Source organism: Rhinolophus hipposideros, assembly GCF_964194185.1.
Source record: "Rhinolophus hipposideros genome assembly, chromosome: 2".
Lineage (NCBI taxonomy): Eukaryota > Metazoa > Chordata > Mammalia > Chiroptera > Rhinolophidae > Rhinolophus > Rhinolophus hipposideros.
The window spans coordinates 10,583,463-10,602,231 of NC_138048.1; the positions used below are offsets into that span (position 1 = coordinate 10,583,463).

Consider the following 18,769-nt stretch of genomic DNA (forward strand, 5'->3'; position numbering starts at 1 on the left):
AGGATATTTTTGTTGCTTTCAGAAGGTTACAGTGTAGAAGCGGTAACAAGGGTTATATGCAGAAGCTGCAATGGTACACATTTACTGCTGGCTGTTAGAACCTGTGAAATCCAGGAGGTGCCGTCCTCCTGACCGAGGTGGAGTGAAGATGTGCTTCTGAGAAGTGGGAGAGTGGAGTTATGCTTGGGGTGTGACTCGGGAGTGTGAGTGTGTTGGGGACTCTAGGGTATCCACACGAATATCTGAACAGGATCTGTGTGAGGACAAAATCTTGGATCAGTCTGGTCAATCTTGGATGCTTTGATAAGTAGGCAATGGAGAGATCAGGAAAGTTATGTGAGAGGAGCTGTCAATTCAGCAACTAGGCAAACCTGCGGTGTTGGAATGTGTTGGGATAGGAGAGAAAGTGGAAAAGACCAATTAGGGGATGACTGCAGTCATTTTAGGTGAGAGGCAATGAGGATCTGAAATTAAAAGGGAGGAACTGGGTGGTTGCAAAGGAGAAAGCACTGGTGTGGGCGGGGGGGGGGCGCCTCCTGTTTCAGTCCCGTGAAGGGAAGTGTGAGGAGTAGAGAGTCAGGTTTGGCAGGTAGAAAGGTGAGTTTGGTTTATTAGCTTACTGAGGGTTTTAGCTCACCTCATTATTTCATATGGCACAGATTGCTTTTTATTTTATTCCTTTCATTTAGTTATTTAACAAATATTCCTCCGTGCTTTATCAGTCATACCAACACATTCTGACTGTAACTTTGTAAACACTTAAGGAGCTCTTATTTTGAATAACACTGATGGAAACACTGGTTTTCCTATCAAAAAATAGCTTTTTATTCATCTAAATGCTTTCATAACATCAAGCAGATAAGAAAATACACTTGATCATGGCATTGTAAGGTGTGTGTGTGTGTGTGTTTTAAATGATATGAAGTTGAAATTGGCTTTTATTTTACAAACAAAATGAGGGATGACTTCTCATCAGTCAGTAAGATATCAGAAGAGAGTTGGTATTCTTTCAGAAAGTTAATGGTTTAAAGTAGAACAGAAATAATTAACGGCTTGGAAAAAAACCTGCAAGTTACGGTAGAAAATCTTTTGGCTTAGAAAAGGAATTATCAAGGAATTATTTTAAGTGATATAAAGTATTGTGTGGAGATGATAAAAGCCACCTTTTGATGTCTTTTTGTGTCATGGGATAGAATGATGGAAAGAAAGCCCTTAGGACTTTGTCATGCACTTTGGGGGAGGCTGGTGAGTGGGACCTGGGAGGGAAGGGAGACGCTCTGGGCTTCCCCTGATGGCTGGTACTTGGGGGTTAGAGCTGGGGATACCTGGAGGCTGGGAGTGGAACAACACGAGGACCCGGGTCCAAAGTCCAGCACTTCAGGCCCCCAAAGTGCTGGAGATAATGTTTTGGAAGTGGGGTGAGGTAGCTTGGGGAAGAGGTCTTAACACTGACCATGAGAGAAGTCATAGAATCACACACCGAGCGCCTTCAAAAGGTAACAAGTAGTCTCAAAGTGTATCAGTGAAAATCCTTTGCATATCGTTCATCGTAGTTGAGGTGGACCCATTTTTATAACACTGCTTTTCCATGCTTTTACCCCACCTTCTGTCAGAGGTGAGGGAGGCAGGATGGAGTAACTTCTACTCCCTGTCAACCCTGAAACTGCTTAGGAGAGCACCTGATTTTGTGAAATATTTGTTTCTTTTCTGTAGCTAGTTTATAAGTGAGGTTTAAAACATGTTTACTACAGCTAAAGTGATATAACATTTAATCATTTTGTACAAGCAGTGCTATGAAATGGTTAAAGCGTTTTTAAAAGTGGCATATGGGAAAGGAAAGCTACATCTTGTTAAAGTGGTTTTTTTGGGGGGATGTTCTGCCATGAAATGCTTTACTTGCAGAGAACAGATGACCAAAAGGAAGTAGTGGCTTTTACTGCTAAAGACCACACCACACCACACGGTATGGGTTCTCTCCCACCCCAAACACACAAACCCTCACAGTGCTGTTTACCCAAAGGCTATCCCCTGTCATTTTGGGGAGGAACGATCTGCTTCATTTGTAGTTTTTATGCTATTATCTCTTGATGTTACAGATATTTTCTGTATTAATAAACATACGTTCTTCCCCGTTTTCTCCAGATTAGGCTAAAGGATACAGGTGGCGGCAGTAGGGTAGGACGGACTACAGAACTCATGGAGCATACTTTACTATATCAGATGGAAGCAGAGCTTAGTGTAAGGGCGTGTTCTAGAGTTTCTGGATTACTTTTTTAGCAGGAACCAATGTATCAAGACTTTCTCATTTGTATGTGACAAGGAATACACTTAAAATCAGTCTTATACACTGAAAGAGATTTATTGGCTGACAGACCTGAGTGTCTAAAGTTGTGGGTATGGCTTTAGTTGAGGACTGACGAAGGGCCTCAGTGCATATAACCAGGGCTGGGTTTGTACCACTTCTCTAGCCACTTTCCAGGGTGTCAGTTTCAAATCATGATGTGGTAGCAAAATGAAAGAAGCACGTCTAGACGTTACCTGTTTAACAACAAGGCTTCTGGAGAATTTCTTCATAAGTTTGGGACTTGCTCTCATTGGGTCATATGGGGTCATGTTCCATTCCAACCAATGGCCATTGGAATTGGACATGCTGATTAACAATTATGGGCTGGTGCTGGTGGGGCCAGGACGGGCTCTGCGATATGGTAGTATATGGCCGAGAACAGGGAAAAGTGAAATTTCCCAAAGGGAAAATTTTGCTTTTTTTGTTGAGAAAGAAAGTATGGAGACTGAGGAGATGACCAGCAAGTCAGCACTGCTGATGATAACGTTTTGTAAAAGACAGTGGCAAGGTTCAGACATCTCTGTGGGTAAGTTTCATGTGTAATCTTTTATGTGATTATGGTTTCTTTATTTCTTGATTCTTCTTGTCTTAAATATTTCTTTTATAAAAACACTTGAGAGTATTTTTTGTGTAGGTAAGTTGGATCAACACAGAGCCTCAGTTTAGTGAAAGAAAGCAGAGGGATTCCTATGAAAGCGGGTGTTTTCAGTTTTAGTCAAGAGCCACTTTTGAATACCTTTCTATGAGATTTATGCATTCCAGATGTTGCAGTGCGGCTGTTGATATATCATATTCTATGCACAGATGTGTTTTCATTGCTGCCACCGCCCCCAGCAATTTAAAATTTTGTGGTTTTTTTTAATTTGATTTTTTTGTTTTTTGCATCCCTTGAAAACATGGGGAAACAATTGGCTGGAGTTAAGGGGCCTGTTGGTGAGGCTTAAGCTCCGGGCTCACGCTTCTCCTCAACATTCCCTATTTTCCATTTTCTTACAACCGCACTGGCCTGGCTTTCCTCGTCACCATAGGCACCTGGGTTTGTAAGTTGCGTGGGGCAGCCGAGCACTTGAGAATGTGCACTGTTTATCTACAGAGGGACCTGGAAGGGCTCCCCTGTTGCCTACCTGCACCAGTTAATCCATTGTAAATGCTCGACCACTTTATTTTTTGTTGTAGCCCTGGACCTGAAAGTTCTAAAATGTAGTAAATGCTACTCAACTTTTGCTTCACAATGCCTTTGTCTGCACTGCGTGCTGTTTCCTGAGACGTCCCGTCTTTCACGTTACTGATCTGCTTTAGCACAGTGCTTCAGAGGCATTATTACTTGGTGCTCCTTATCTTCTTTTTTTCACTTTCATTGTCTCCAGTAGCCCAGTAGGACCATTTAAAACCAGTACTTATTAATGTATGCTGGCCAATAGAAATGGTGAAGAATACACACAATTTCTTCAGCACATATATCTAGCCAAGCAAATACAAGAAGTAGTTTTACCAAGCACATGGATAGTAGGTTTGTGATCTGATTCTTTTTGAGAGAGGATATTTGGCCCAGAGTTGGTAACAGGGAGCTTTTTACAAGTGTAGAAAGTGGACATAGAGTTTGAAAACCTCTCTATTTCTTCTGCAATTTAAGATATGATTTCTGAATTTTGCCTAAAATCTGATGAGGTCCTAGAGCATATACAATACTTATTTTGCAAAGTCAGTAGCAAATAGAATTTTTATTCTCTATATAATATCTTCATTAGCGTGCATAATTGAGTGTATTAAAGAAACCACCTATGTCTTGACTATGAGGAAATCTGGTAATATTTTTTTCATATCTTGATTATTAAGAAAAATATTGGCACTATTAAAAATAATTTCTTTATTAGTACATATACAGTGAAGAGTGAAATATATATGTATATGTATATCTATATCTATATATACAATGACTTACAAAATTGTTTGTAAAGAGCATTTGAAATAGGGGCTGAGTGTCTTCTAGCCAGTTAATAGCAGAGAAAGAATTTAGTTTTGATAATTTACAAGCCAGCAACCATATCTCACATCTGCACGTATTAATTCATTTGTTTTTCAGAAAATGTGATGTGTAAATTTTCATTTTCTGTATAATTTTCACTCGTTATAACAAATTTTAGGTTTTCGTCAAGTCCAATTTCCATTTTATGTATAATTTCTCACTCATTATTATAAATTTCAGATGTTCTTTTTATCAAGTCCAGTTTTCTAAGAAAACTGCTTCCTCCTGCCCCTAGAGAATAAATGCATATTGCCAGAGAGAGAGAGAGAGAGAGAGAGAGAGAGAGAGAGAGACAGACAGACAGACAGACAGACTGTTTTTTCTCCACTCATCCTATTTTTTTTTTGTCCATAACAGAGAACGGAAGTTGCTGGCAACACAGGCCAATAGCCAGCTTCCCTCAGTAGAGTCCACTTAGAAATACTCTAACACCAGAACTCCAGGCTCATCAAGTGGCTTAACAAGTTTTTGTAGAGAACATATTTAAAAGGTATTTTTATATCATCTTCAAAATGCTATCAGAAAAAAAAATTACATTTTTTGTTGCAAAGTACATACTTTATATCTGCTTTCCTTTGAAATGCCGTGAGATAAATCAGTAGGGGGTTTCTTATGTTGTTTTTCTGGGTGTTTGCTTTTCCTCCTTCAAATCAGAGAAAACTTGACTCTACTAGAAATAGGCCTCTATTCTTTTATCAAATTGTTCCTGCTTTTTAGTTTGTATTTAATGACCCTGTTGAAAAAACATACATAATTTCCTAACTTAATTCTTATGTTTAGAGAGGGAAGACATTGCCGTGAATTGTCTTGATTGCTTCCTATTTTCGTATTTGCTATTTAAAGTTCTACATTAACATACCAGATTAGTGAATATAAGTGTAAACCTATTATTTTGATACAATTTAAAAATGTACGCTTTATTTTTTTCTTTGGTATTACAAAAAAGCATGGAAACTTACATTTTAATTTATTATTGTACTAAATTGGATAGCAATGCTCAGTGATGATACTTACTATCATGGCTATGTTTCTCATTCATTTCTCTTATTATGTAATTGAAGATTACATGTGCATACACAGACTATCTGAAAGGAGGTGGGAAATCACAGAGTATCTGTGCTTTCATGCATTGTATTTCCCCTTCTGATTTTGGAGTTTTCTGAGTCATGCTGAGCTTTTAGTGGGATGTGTAGTTTCTTACATAAGGTTTCTCTAAATGGCTGGCATAGGAAAAAATAGATAATGGGGTCCAGGCACACATTTGCAGCCGACAGGACCAGAGTGAATTCCTTCACGTAGTGCAAGGTTTCTTTGGACTGGCAGCTGTAATGAGCTTCCGTTTGGCTCTTGGTATAGGGGATTCTGGCGATGTGGTAGGGTACAAAGCAGACAAAAAATACGAACATGATGCTGAATATATTGCGGCTAGATTTCCTCTTGACCGAATTGGAGTTCTTTCTGGACTTGAGGTGGGACTTGAAGATTTTTCTCGTGATGGCCGTGTAGAAAATGATTAACAGAAGGAACGCAATCCAGAAGACGCTCACAAAGATGTAGTTGGATGCTTTGTGCCACTTTAGCCCCAGCTCGTTTTTAAGTTCCACGCATTTTATGTTTGTGATCTGCTTCACTCTCTGGTTGGTGAGGATCATGTTGGGAACGGCGAGAAGGAGCATGAGGACCCACACGGTCACTGACAGGAGTTTGCTGTAACTCACTGACTGGACGCACGAGGTCTGAAGAGGCTTCACGATTTTATAGTATCTGTCAAAGCTGATGAGCCCGAAGAAAACGATGCTGACATACAGGCTGACGTAAAAGAGCACGGCCGAGCCCCGGCACATGAACACGGTCAGCTGCCAGGGGCCCAGCCCCGAGTCGCTGAGAATCTTGAAAGGAAAAGTCAGGCTCATGAGAAAGTCGGCGACCACGATGTTCTTGAGATAAACGATGAAACTCTTGGAGCTGGGCACGTGGAAGAAGATCCATCCTGACACGCCGTTGAGCAGGATTCCTGCGAGGAACACCACGGAGTACAGCACCGGGATGATTTGGCCAGTTACGAGGGGCTTCCAGGAGCAGCTCACGTCGGGGGCGCTGGAATTCATCCTTCTGTGATGCTGCACGCGCGGCCTGGAAAGGAGGTGAGACCGTCACTCAGAGGGCAGGGAATACAGTCAGACCCGCATTCTTGAAATCTTTTGTCAGATGTTAGGCACCCCTCCCTCCCTACCTCCCTCCCTCCTTTTTTTTTTTTTTTTTTTTTTTTTTTTTTTTTTGAAAAGGGAAGAACAGAGTAGATAGACAGACGGTGGGAAAGAAAAACTGGAGAAGTGGGACAGCCTGAGAGCTGCAGGTAATATGGAGAGCAGCACTTCCCATAAATGACAATGGTTCCCTATAAAACTTCAAAATTCTAGGATATGCTCATTTAAATATAGTGTGAAAAGGTCATAAAACTGGGAAAACAGAGAATTCATCTGTTTCGTTTTATTGAGAGCTTTGTTTGATTTATTAGGTTTAAGAGTTACTGATACAGACCGTACTCTTTAAATAGCCTACCCTACCTATATTTTGGACATGGGACAATGTCTTACAAGCGTACACATCCAAATGTAAGTGGTATTTTTGGCATGGGACTATGGGTACCTTTCAAAATTGAGCTTTTCTCTGTGTGTTTTTTTTCACATTGAAAAACTGATCTGCATTATTTTTCTAAATTTGAAGACAAACACACAAACGATAAAAGTACTTTAAACATTCCAAGACGCGCTTCCAAAAGTATACCCTAGATCTGTGCTATTCAGTATGGTAGCCACTTAGCCACATGTGGCTATAGGGCACTTGAACTTGGGCCAGTCCAGATTGAGATGTGATGTACGTGTAAAATGCACGCTGGAGTTCGCAGCCTTACTACAAAAAAAAAGAACTGGTGTTGAATATCTTCATATTTTTAATATTGAATACATGTTGAAATAATAGTTTAGAAATATTCCATGAAACAAAATACATGATTAACCTTAATTTTGCTTTTTAAGAATATGGCTACTATAAAATTTAAAATTACATATGTGGCTCGTATTGTATTTTTATTGGACAGTGTTGCTCTAGGTATTACGCAGAGCCTCTTTTTGTTAGGGAATCCTGTCTGTTGTTCACTGATGTCAAACATTCTGATTTAGGGGATAGGGAAGATTAGAACTTCTCTGAAAGATTATTTGATACATCAAAGCAAATGTTTACTGCCCATCTTATGTGTAATAACACCATCCTGCTTAAAATCTTTCAGTGGTAGGTCCGTGCCCTCACAGTAAAATCCTGGCTCTTTAACGCTGAGCTCTCTTCTAGGTCTGACCCCCGCTTCCATCACCTCCAGCCATGAGTTTCTGCTGCCCTGAACCCTTCCAATTCCTTGCAGGTTCCATGATTTCTCTCACTTTGGACCTTTGCATAAACTTTCATTTGTATGGAAAACACTTTTGCTACCTTCGGGGCTGGCTAACTTCTCGTCATCCTTCAGGCCTCAGCTCGGATATCTCTTTCTTTAGGAGACTTTTCCCTCCCAAGTCTTGGTGGGGTGCACTGGGTGTGGGGACCGCCTGTGTGTGCTCACAATCCTGTGCCTCTTCTATCATAACAGCCATCTTTCTGGCTGTTGGGTTTTTGTTTCTTCCACTACTGTAACCTCCTTTGGAGGAGAGAGACCATGTCATTTTTTACCATTGTGTCCGTAGCATTACATTTAGGATGTTAGATAGTTAAAATGTTTGTGAAATAAATGAATATGCAGTCCGGGAATATGAGTCATGAAGCCCTGGTATTAAGAAATTTACATCTAGTCAGGGATCATGGAAACGATTGAGGACGACTGTGGGTTTCTTGAGGTCAGAGAACGTACCTTGTTCATGTTTGCATTTCTGGTGCCAAGCCTGGTGCTTTATACTCAATGAGTGAAGTCAGTAAAATCAAGGTAGTGTGAGAAAGTGGAATTTGGGAACATGGGGTATGAAATACAGTCACGTTCCAAGTAAAAAACATCGTATGTGCAAGCTGTGTGTGCCCCTTTCCACACCAGAATATCTTGCTTCTGCATACTCTTCCATCCTGAATGCCACATAGCAAAACTAGAACTATTTCTAGCCACTTGATTTTGCCAGTCCCTGGACTTTCTTTGTAAGGAAATCTTACCCCTGCACACTTAGTCTGATCATGTGGATTTGTAGTCATCTGCTTCTTTGTAGGTCTTCAGTGGCCTGTTTTGTATTTTACACGGTAAACAAAGGGGCCACATTTTCGATTTTTAACTTTCCAGTGTGGCAAAGAGTCTGTGTCTAGTAAGTAAATAATTACCTTGTTCCCTGAGGGTCAGATGCAGCTTAGTTGAAGAGCCAGTGTCATAGAGCTTAAGAGAATGCAGCCTGCTGTGTGTTCCCAGGGGTCCCCCCCCCCCCCCCCCCCCCGTCAGTGTGCTCATGTTAGGCACTCAGTCATTCTTGGATTCACTGGAGTTTCAAATGACAAATTGTACAAAATGTAGATGTTAATACATTTTGAAGTGGAGAAATACTAACTATATAATAATTATAGTGAATAATTGCCAGAAATGTTTGAGAGCCAAATTCCTTTCCTCATAGAAACATTACAGAAGCCACTGTATAGAGACATAGTGAAGAATTTCCCAGAAATGATTTAGCGAGAGGCACAATTCCTTTCCTTATAGACATGTGTTTCTCTAAAAACGTTTTCTCAGTCTCAGGACTTGGGAGCTGTAGTGTCGGCATGTAGCCTGTCGTGTCTGACACCATGGGTCCAGAACTGTGTTCTTGGATCACCGGGCACATACGTACGACCTGTAGTGCTCTCTCTGCCTGCTCCTCTCACAGTGCAGCTGACCGAAGGGGCTGACTGACCAGGTAAGCTAGAGCAGCTACGCCTTCTGAAATGGAATGAATACGCAAGGCTTGCTTGGTTGGGTGTTTTCCCCCACACATCTTGCTATTTTGGCCCATTTTTAAGCAATCACAGCTAACAGTCTCCTTTTTAGGATGGAAAGATGTGAGACATGCTGCTTGGGGGGTGGAAACAGCAGAGGCAAATTAAAGGGATCCTGTACATGAGTAACAAACTAGAGGTAAATCCAAGACAATTTTGGTAGTAATTTTCTAGCTCTTATTAGACATTTCATCATTAGCAGTGGTGTTGATGATGGAGTACCGTGTCCTCTAGGTACATATTTTACTGTACCTGGTCTTGGTGTCTCAGAGCACGCAGCCTTTGCTCCAGTGGTAGATTAAGAGATGATGTGAAAAAGGAGCTATCTTAAGGCATTTACAGCAGGTAAGGCCACTTTTATACACTGAGATCAAAAGGCAGGAATATGTGTTGGGTTAAAAACAGGACAAGATTATAACAGAGACATATATCATTTTGACCTTGAAACATCTGCCTCGTCTCCTCTCCTTTGTATAGAGATGATTGAGTGTCCATTTGGTAATGGACTTACCAAAACTTAAAATCATTTCACAAATGGAGGAAATGCTGATTTTTATGCGCTAACAAAAATTTAAGTATGTACCAAGTGAATCAAAGAAAATAAAGAATGTCTTGGTGTGGTTCAACAACCCTTTTTTCCCTGCCCCATGTTCTTATTTGATTGATTATTTCCAAGCAGCTTGCCCCAGCCCATTAAAGATGAAAGACAGGCAAAAGGAGGTGGGGGCAAAAAAGGAAAATGACCTCCGGATGATCAAGCAAAAACGTGGGCAAGCCAGTTTGTGGAGGTGTAGCCAGCACTGCCCACGGAGTTACTTCTGAGGTTATCTTGGAATTTCTGTGGTGAAAGTGGTCATTGTGTTAACCTTGAGGCTTCAGGAACACAAACAGTATTCTCTAAAGATTACTGTATGTGGCAAAACTTTTTAAAAAGGGACTCTTAGCAGTATAAGCCATCAGCTTCTCTTAGGTGGAACTCTTCCTTGTTCCACAATCCATGTAAAGGAGGATGAAATGAAATGTAATTTCTATCTGTTGTCACTTTAGGTCTTCGGTAACATAATTAAAGAATATGGTGGAATGGGATTTATGAGGCCAAAAGACAGCTGGTAATGTGTAATAGGAGCGTATGACTGACTTCGTTTTGCTCTGTGAAAATATCAATGCGAAAGACTGGTTCTGATCTAGGCAGGGAGTGCACTTGACTTTCAGTGTAGTGTAAGGCCCCAGGCTGTGCTGCGTTAAGTGTTTTCAAGTCGTAGATCAGAGTATTAACTAGAACCTCAGGGCTCTCTCTGAGCAGAATTTAGTTCATACACAGCCCTACGAAGCAATGCTCACCCCAGAAGCACATTCATCTTAAAAAAAACAACAAAAAAAAAACCATGCCGAGTTCATTACTCATCTTCTGAGTAATTACACACAGTGACCCATTTTTTTCATATATAGACCAACTCCCACCGTTCTAATTGTATACCATAATTCTACATTCTCTCAAGAAGGAACATCATTCCTTCATAACATTTTGATGACACTATCAAAGCTTGTGAAAATACTAGAGTTTTTTCAATCACCTTAAAACTTTTTTTTTGTTGCTATAATATAAAGTTTCTTTTCAATGAAGTAATTTGATTTAGCCCAGTGAAGGCTTGTGACCTTGACGTGGCCAGTGTTTCTTTGCGAAAGATCCTGTGTTGTCAGAGAAAAGAAGAATTAAGTTAAATGAACATCAGTTTTTATTGGAGAAGGAGGTATGGTAGCAGTCCAATTACTTTTTAAATTCAGCTTGTAAAATTGTGGAATATTTCGACTCGTGCATTTGTTGTGTTACTGTACTGATCTTGGTTGTATATTAATGATTATTGATCTGGTGTGAACTCTTGTGGGAAACTTATAACCTCTTTACTTGAAAGTGTAGGACATGAAATATTTTGTTATTGGTTTATTTTTCCCCTCATGGAAAGAGATGCTCAAATCAGCTCATTAAATTACTGAATGATCATTTTAGGCAAGAAATCATAGGTAATTCTTTGTCATGGAGGCCTATTCTCAGCCACTGTAGGATGTTTCGCAGCTTCCCTGGCTTTTAGCTACCAGACAGAAGTTGTGGCACAATGTCTCCAAACATTGCCATATGCACCCTGGGAGCCCAAATCATCCCTGGTTGGTGACCACTGCTCTAATGAGACAAATGCGTGTAGAGGTAACACCTGAAAGCCATGCTGTCTGATAGGAAAAGGGTAAGTTGGGCAGAAAGTGTTGGATTTGGATCTGCCTTGGTCTGGGTTGTCTTAACCCAGCTCTTCTCAGACTTGAACGTGCAGCCACATTACTTGGGGATCTTGCTGAAATGAAGACTCAAGTTGAGTAGGTCTGTAGTTGGGCGTCATGATGTTGATGCTATTAGCCAACAACCACGCTTGGAGGAGCAATGTTTTTTTCAGACCCTGTACACAGGGGACATTTAATAAATACTCGGTGAGGAGGGTGAAAAACTTGTTTCTCTTTGCTGTAGTTGGGACTCCAGGTAGGAAAAAGTTACATTGTAGGTAGCCTTGAAATCTAGGATCTTTCTTAGAGTTTATTCATTACATATTTCATCATCCTAATTTCATCTTTGTGGTCTCTTGGAATTGGAGATACATATTTTTATAGAAAACTATTTGAGAAGAAGTGATAAAGGAATCTTACATTTGCCTAGACTCTTCTTAACCATTTTGCCATAATGGTCGGATATCTCCAAATGAATATATCCAAAATTTTTATACATAAAAATGACGTCATTTATAGATGAAGCAGCTCACATTGTTATTATTAAATGCATAAAATAGTCCAAATATCAACTTTTTGTTTTTTGTTGGTTTCTGACACATTTTGGAAAAATAAAACTTGAAATCAATGCAGCAAAAGAATTAAATGGTCATGAAATTGTCTTTAGAAACAAAACAGGGATGACATTCTCTGTGGAGCAACATTGTATGTGATCAGGATGTACTGAACATATCCTGGGCAGAAATGATACATTCTAACTTCATTGCAAGTGCTTATTCCTGGGGAGGAAGGGGGAGCAAGCAAGGGGTTTAGGGTGCTCGTGCTTTCTCTGTGTCTGGTATTTCAGCTTGTAAATTTTGAAACCATTATAGGTAAATATGCTATCACTTAACACTGGGTGGTTGGGTACATTGGTTTTGCAAACATTTTCTGTATTTTTGTATATTTGATATATTTCATTATTAGAAAAATTGTATATGGAGAATGGATTGCTTTCAAATCACTCTTTTATCAGCACCCACTTATGATGGGCATTTTCCTTCCTGTTTTTTTGTTAAGTTCTTTGAGGTGTCTGTCTGATATTTCCTCTTCTCTCCTTGCAAACATTGAAAACTTTAATCCAAGATGCCCCAGATCTTTTCCTATGAAGTAAATATTTGTTCCTTAGATGATTCTTACACCAATAGAAAATAGTATAGATGTGTGTAATCATTGTGTACATTTCTAAACTTAAACTAAAGCCATTTTCTTTTCATTGCTGATTTTGTCCCCCTTGTCTTCATGTGCACCTCTGTTGTTGTTTTTTCTTTAGGGTGCAATATGCGATATCCTAGATGGTTTCCACAGTAGTTAGAATGGATTGAATAGAAAGGGAATTTATGGATGGGCTGGGCTCCTCATTCAGTCTTGTGGTCATATTTTGTAATATTTTATGTTATAAAATATCTTGTATTTTATGTTTAAAAATAGTTTATACTCGTCACTTGTATTAACTCTAAGTCTGGACTTTCAAACTCCTGGACTTTCTTATTCCGAGGTCGGTTGGATATTTCACAATCCCTGGCTCCTGCGTGTCTCTCCAGAACTCTGGACTCCATGTAGGCGAGTTAGCAGTGCCCTCTGCTTCTAGCGCATAGACCTACTTGCCTATTCAAGAGGAAGTTATTTTCGGCATGCCAGTGTATCTCATAGAAGGTACTATTTTTTCTCTGTAACTGACCATCTCCCTTGCTTCTCAGAGACCCATTTTCTCCTTGGCTGCCTCTTAGATTTTCACAGTGGTGTCTAACTCCCCTTCTGCTCTCCCCATGGCCTATGTCTGGTGCTTTTGAGGCTCAGCCAGGGGGACCCTCTCTTTCTCTTTTACCCAAAAGTATGAGCCCCTCTTCTCTTCCTTTGCGGTCCTGAACATTTAATGTTTGACACTCACCGTAGTTTGGGGCAGAGAGAGCTACTAGGTACATGCACCCAGACGACACATGAGATGATAGCACAGTCGTGGGGACAGGGACGGTCCACACTCTAGGTGACATGACTGAGCCTTGCCAGTAGTTACTACTACCTGCCATTCTGCACAGCAGGAAACTGATGCTTGCCATGGTTAAATCACCCATCAGAAGCAAATCGGGCAGCGCACACATGGCAGATAGTATTCACACTTAGGTCTGTGCAACGCAAGCCAGTTCTCACTCCCCTCCTCCTGAGGAAATGTGGGGCCGCCCGTTTTGTGCCCGTTGGTGACCGAGAGCATGTGTACGCAGCCCTTTCTGCATTTTCCTGGAGTCTCATCTTTAGGAGTCACTGAGCCATTATGGTTTGAGGGAAGATCACGCGTGTCTGAGTTTGTGCGCATGTGTGTTCTGTTTCTGACCAAGACTTGAAGGGTCTGCAAGTTGTGGGTTCTTTCAGTTTCTCCAGTTAGTCTGCAGGAACCACGCCACACAGAGCCTCCAGGTGATTTGCATTTTCTGAAAGTATGAAAATGAATGTGTGTCTGACTTTTGATGTTGACTTGGCATTCTATCTCCTACGCTGATGTCCAAGCAGAGGTCCAGAATCGTGTTCAGGATGGTGATGAAAACAAGTGCTATTAATCTCCAAATGGTGGCGACTCTGCCTCTGGGGGAAACCCAGACCTGCTGCTGTGGTCTGGGCGCCACGAACAGGGATTCCCCAGGGCCCCTGCTGTGGAGTGGGCTCTGCCTGTCGCTGCGTCTCACCTTCACTCTGTTTCTCTTGTAGCGGACATGAGTTCTTGATCAGGTCTGACTCGATCCTCCGACTCTGGCCACCACGGCCCATTGTCTTCACCTTCAGTGAGAGGCGAGGTCAGTGACAAACGTGCTTTAATTTCACTTGAAATTTCAGGAAGGCTGTGGCCACGTACTTTAATTGAGGAGCTGTGCTAATGAGTCGTTACATCAGAACCTTTCAAATGCGCTTCTTTGGCTGACTTGCAGACACCTGAGAGCTTCCTCTTTCACCAAGGCATGAGCTCAGCTCTGTCCGGACTGCCAGGCCTCCTTCCTGGGCTACTGCTTAGACTCCAGCTGAGCCTGTGCCGCACACAGAGCCAACCTTCGATTATGTGCGATAATGGGCAGAGGGTTAGTATGGATAATAAATTGATAATGCCCAAACCTGCTCGTAGCTTCTAATTCCAACTTCTTCCTTTAACACACTTTTAGCAGAACTTGTAGCCACACACAAGCCCAGCACATTCAGGAACCTGCGTCTCTTCACATCTTGTGCTTCTGCAGGTGGGTCATGGAGCTGCTGGAGGAAGGTGACGTGTGGTGCAGCCCCAGGCTTTTGGGGCCGTGCCGCACTAGCCCTGCACCATGAACTGTATCTGCATTGTCAGAACGGTTTTGTGGGGAGTGTTTCGCCTACAGTTTTTGGTATAGAGCCTAGGGCACCGTTGACATTTGTTTCAATTCCAGTTCTTTGTGGGGGAGCTGTCTTGTGCATGTTTAGCTGCGTCCCCGGCCTGTATCCACTAGGTGCCAGTAGCACCTCGTGATTTATGGCCATCAAAAATGTCTCCAGACGTTTCTGAATGTTCCCACGTTGAGAACCACTGGAAGAGCTCCTGAATGGTAGGTGTATCTGGTATCATTTGGATAGAGGAAGATAATTTAGTCGGCTCTCTTATTAGTGGTAAACCTTCACTGTATACTGAGTAACTCATCAGCAATAACAAGTAATTCATGTGCTTAGGTCTTGGCATGTGAAGTGAGCTTTCTTCACTGCTCTGTTGGAATAATGGGCCGACAGTGAAACGTATTGTAAAAGCCTGCGTGTTGAGTGCAGGGGACCTTGGTTCGAAATGTGGCTCCACTTCTTAACATCTGTGCTATTGGGATGGTTACTGAGTGCCTCTGTGTTTCAGTTTCTACAGCCCTACAATGAGGGGGCAGTGGTTGCCACCTCATAGGGTTCCCGTTCCTGTAAGCACCAAAAAGCTGGTGCCTGGCAGTGTGTGACTCAGAGGAGCCTGGGGGATCGGCGAGTGACTCAGCTGGCAGTAGAATAATCAGATATCTCCGGGACCCGCTCACTGCGGGGACTTCCCCGGCTAAGGCCCCACACCGCTCCCCGACTTGCCCACGTTTACTTTAGGCTGATGTTCTTCTGTGTTGAAATGCGGGGCTGTAGGAGGTAGGTCTTTGCCGAGTCTTTCGAACCTCAGAGTTTCTGGTCCAGCAGTGCTTGCGTGGCAGAGAAAAGGGACGGTCCTTCCGTTCTAATCACAGAAAGGGCACTCAACCATTGGGGGTGCAGTGCAGTCCGATGTGTTTCGTGCTCTTAATCAGCCCATGCAAGCCCGAACCTTTGGTTGTAGTGGCGGAAAGCTGTGAAACGCCCGCAGCTTCCGAGTTTTGGAAACTGATTCCTTTCTCTGCCTGGAATTAAATCGAGCTGCTTGGGTTTCTGACTGTTTTTCCAGTCTGTTCTTCTGCAGCATTGTTTTGGAACCTGTGGTTCTGTTCCCTGGGGCCAGACAAGGAAATGAATCCCTGACCTCGATTTGCCTTACTGTGATGGTGTTTACATTTCTTGGTTAAGCATGCAGTACTCAGATCTCCAGATCTTGGGGCCTGGAGCATTAATGCATGTCCCTTTACTATGGGGTAGGAAGACTTTCATTTCTGAGAAACCAGCAGCTTTAACTACTTAGCTAAATATCAACTCCTGTGTGTTTGTTCTAGAGTCAGGCTTACCTAGCCAGAGGAGGAGAATATAAATATTCAGGACTTGAAGTCAGAGTTGTGACTAGCTCAGAGAAGTGATTCTCATACACTTTAAAACCTAATTTTTTTTGTACTTCTTATCTGTTGGAGGAATTAGTAATTTTTGATTTTAATCAAATATATTGTGACAATAACTTAACAATTGGGCATTTCTTTAAATGAAGTTGTATTTTACTAAACACAGCACATGACAAGGAAGCAAGTGCATTCATTTCAAAATGAGTCGGGTTAAATGTGAAAGACGTGTTTTTATGCAGCTTAAAGATGGTGCTCAGAGTGCGTGTGCAATAAAAGACCTTTGCTTTTTATGAATCCTAAGCCCACAGATTGGGACCCATTGTTGAATGTACAAGCCCTTTTTAGACCATTCCATTGGACACATGTCATATGGGTATTTTTTTCAGTTTTCAAATACAGTTGGCCTTTTGTATCCATGGGTTTCACCTCCATGGATTCAGTCAACTGTGGGTGGAAAACCGTATTTTCACATTCTCAACCGTGCTTTACCAACCGTGGATCGAAAACACTGTTTTTGATCTGCAGTTGGTTGAATCTGTGGATGCAAAGGGCCAACAGTAGTTAAGTCTGGGGGGAGTCATAAGTTATTCATGGACTTTCAGCTGTGTTGGGGTTGCTGCCGCTAGCCCCCCATGTTGTTCAAGACTCAGCTGTATTTCACTTTTCCAGTGGATTTCGATGGGAGTCAGTCAGGTATGTTATAAGAAAGTCATGTTACATCTTTCTGTGCCCCATGGGGGCGATCAGATGCCATTTCATTATTGTTTCAGATGTACTGTCTGTATATGTAAGAAATCTGATAGGAATAAGCGCTCCTTTCTGTCTGTACGATGCTGTGCAGTTTCATGCTCGTAACTTGCTTGGACCAGGACCCGTTTTGTTTTACTTCATGCTTTTTTTTTTTTTTTTTTTAAATGTAGCCTACACCAACTTCTTTCTAATCTCTCTCCATACATTATTGCTTTCCTCTGTTGTATTTGCTGTCTCTCTCTCTGTCTAGACACTACTTCCCTTCCAGGTATAAACCTGCACAAGTCCTTCAAACAGTGAAAAGCTGTAGGTCTAGAAGTTGACCTCACAGTAGCTATGAACGTGCTCAAACCCTTTCCGTCCTTAAATAACAAAAGTAAGAATCCTCTGTAGATGGAGAAGCACGATCCCCAGTATCAATGAGCTCATCTTGTTTCTAAGTATCACGGCCACTACGAGGAACCAGGGCCCCTTGGAGAAGTGACTGATTTCAAATCAGGCACGGGGAAAGTACAAGGTGAGTTAGCTACCTTGGGAGCGAAAAGCAAGGAAGTGCTCGGGCCAGATGGGAAGTGTGAAAAGTAAAAGGATGTGGGAGCTGACTTGGAGGCATTTTAAATGTGACAATTTGGATATCCACAGGAATATGCTTAGAAAAACAAACCAAATTCAGGAAGTTGGTAGTGACATTAAAAATACGGATTTTTAAAAAAGGGAGGGTGAAGACAGGGGAAAGTTTTTTACAAAAGAATGCCAGCTAGAAATTAGAGAAGGAATGATAGAGTTAGAAAGTCCCCATTTTGCAACCTCAGTGTAAGAACCGATTCAGGCAACAATCGTCAATGGTTATGAAAAGCCATTCGGTGAACGGTTGTGGAGGAATAGGATATAGCAGCCTAAAAACATCACCCCCAGATAATTTATAATCATGAAGAAAAAAAAATGTACCTTTGCAGCAGGAATATCTGTTTGACTGACCAAACTTACCAAAAATGAGATCACTTAACGTTTTGTGCCCCTGATACGATTCAATTACGTGTACACAGCATACCTTTTCAAAAAGCTAATCAAGGATCAGCAACCAGACACATTCAGAATGCGAATCATTCTATAGAGCAACCCGCCTAGACTCTTTCAAAAATCAAGGTCATGAATACCTAACAAATGTGACGTGGTGGGCAGGAGCAGCTCGGGATCACGGGAGGCCAAAGAGAAATAATGTAGTCTGTGCACGATGATTGGTGACAGGGGGAATAGAGGATCAAAGTATAAAAATTGTTTGGGGACAACTGTGCACATTTGAATGCAGACTATATCATTATTGAATTCATTTTGGTCTTTCTAGGTATGACAGTGGTGTGGTTCAGCAGGAGACTATTCTTATTCTTCAGAGGTGCATATTGAAGTATTGAGGAGGAGAGAGTCACGGTGGTCTGCAACTTATTTTCAGAGGGGTTCAGCAAAAGAGAGTATGTGTGGTGTATGTGTACTTGTGTATGCATGTACTTTTCGCTGATGTGTGCATAGTATTATGCATACGCGCGTATGTATGTGTACGTGCTTTGTGTGTGTTGGTTTTGCGGGCGGGGTCCTGAGCCCAGTGCCTGACACGTG

General features: G+C 41.7%; 2 protein-coding genes across 13 annotated transcripts in view; one reads left to right on the forward strand and one right to left on the reverse strand.

Annotated features, from left to right (window-relative positions):
* MED12L (mediator complex subunit 12L) overlaps positions 1-18,769 on the forward strand; it is a 322,241-nt gene that overhangs the window by 114,106 nt on the left and 189,366 nt on the right. The window lies entirely within an intron of this gene.
* P2RY14 (purinergic receptor P2Y14) overlaps positions 995-18,769 on the reverse strand; it is a 51,319-nt gene continuing 33,544 nt past the window's right edge. For all 3 annotated transcript variants that reach the window (XM_081064419.1, XM_081064418.1, XM_081064420.1), the window contains exon 2: positions 995-6,503. In XM_081064419.1, the coding sequence (XP_080920545.1) occupies positions 5,474-6,478 (1,005 nt within the window). In that variant the 5' untranslated portion in view covers positions 6,479-6,503 and the 3' untranslated portion in view covers positions 995-5,473. The remainder of the gene's footprint in view (positions 6,504-18,769) is intronic.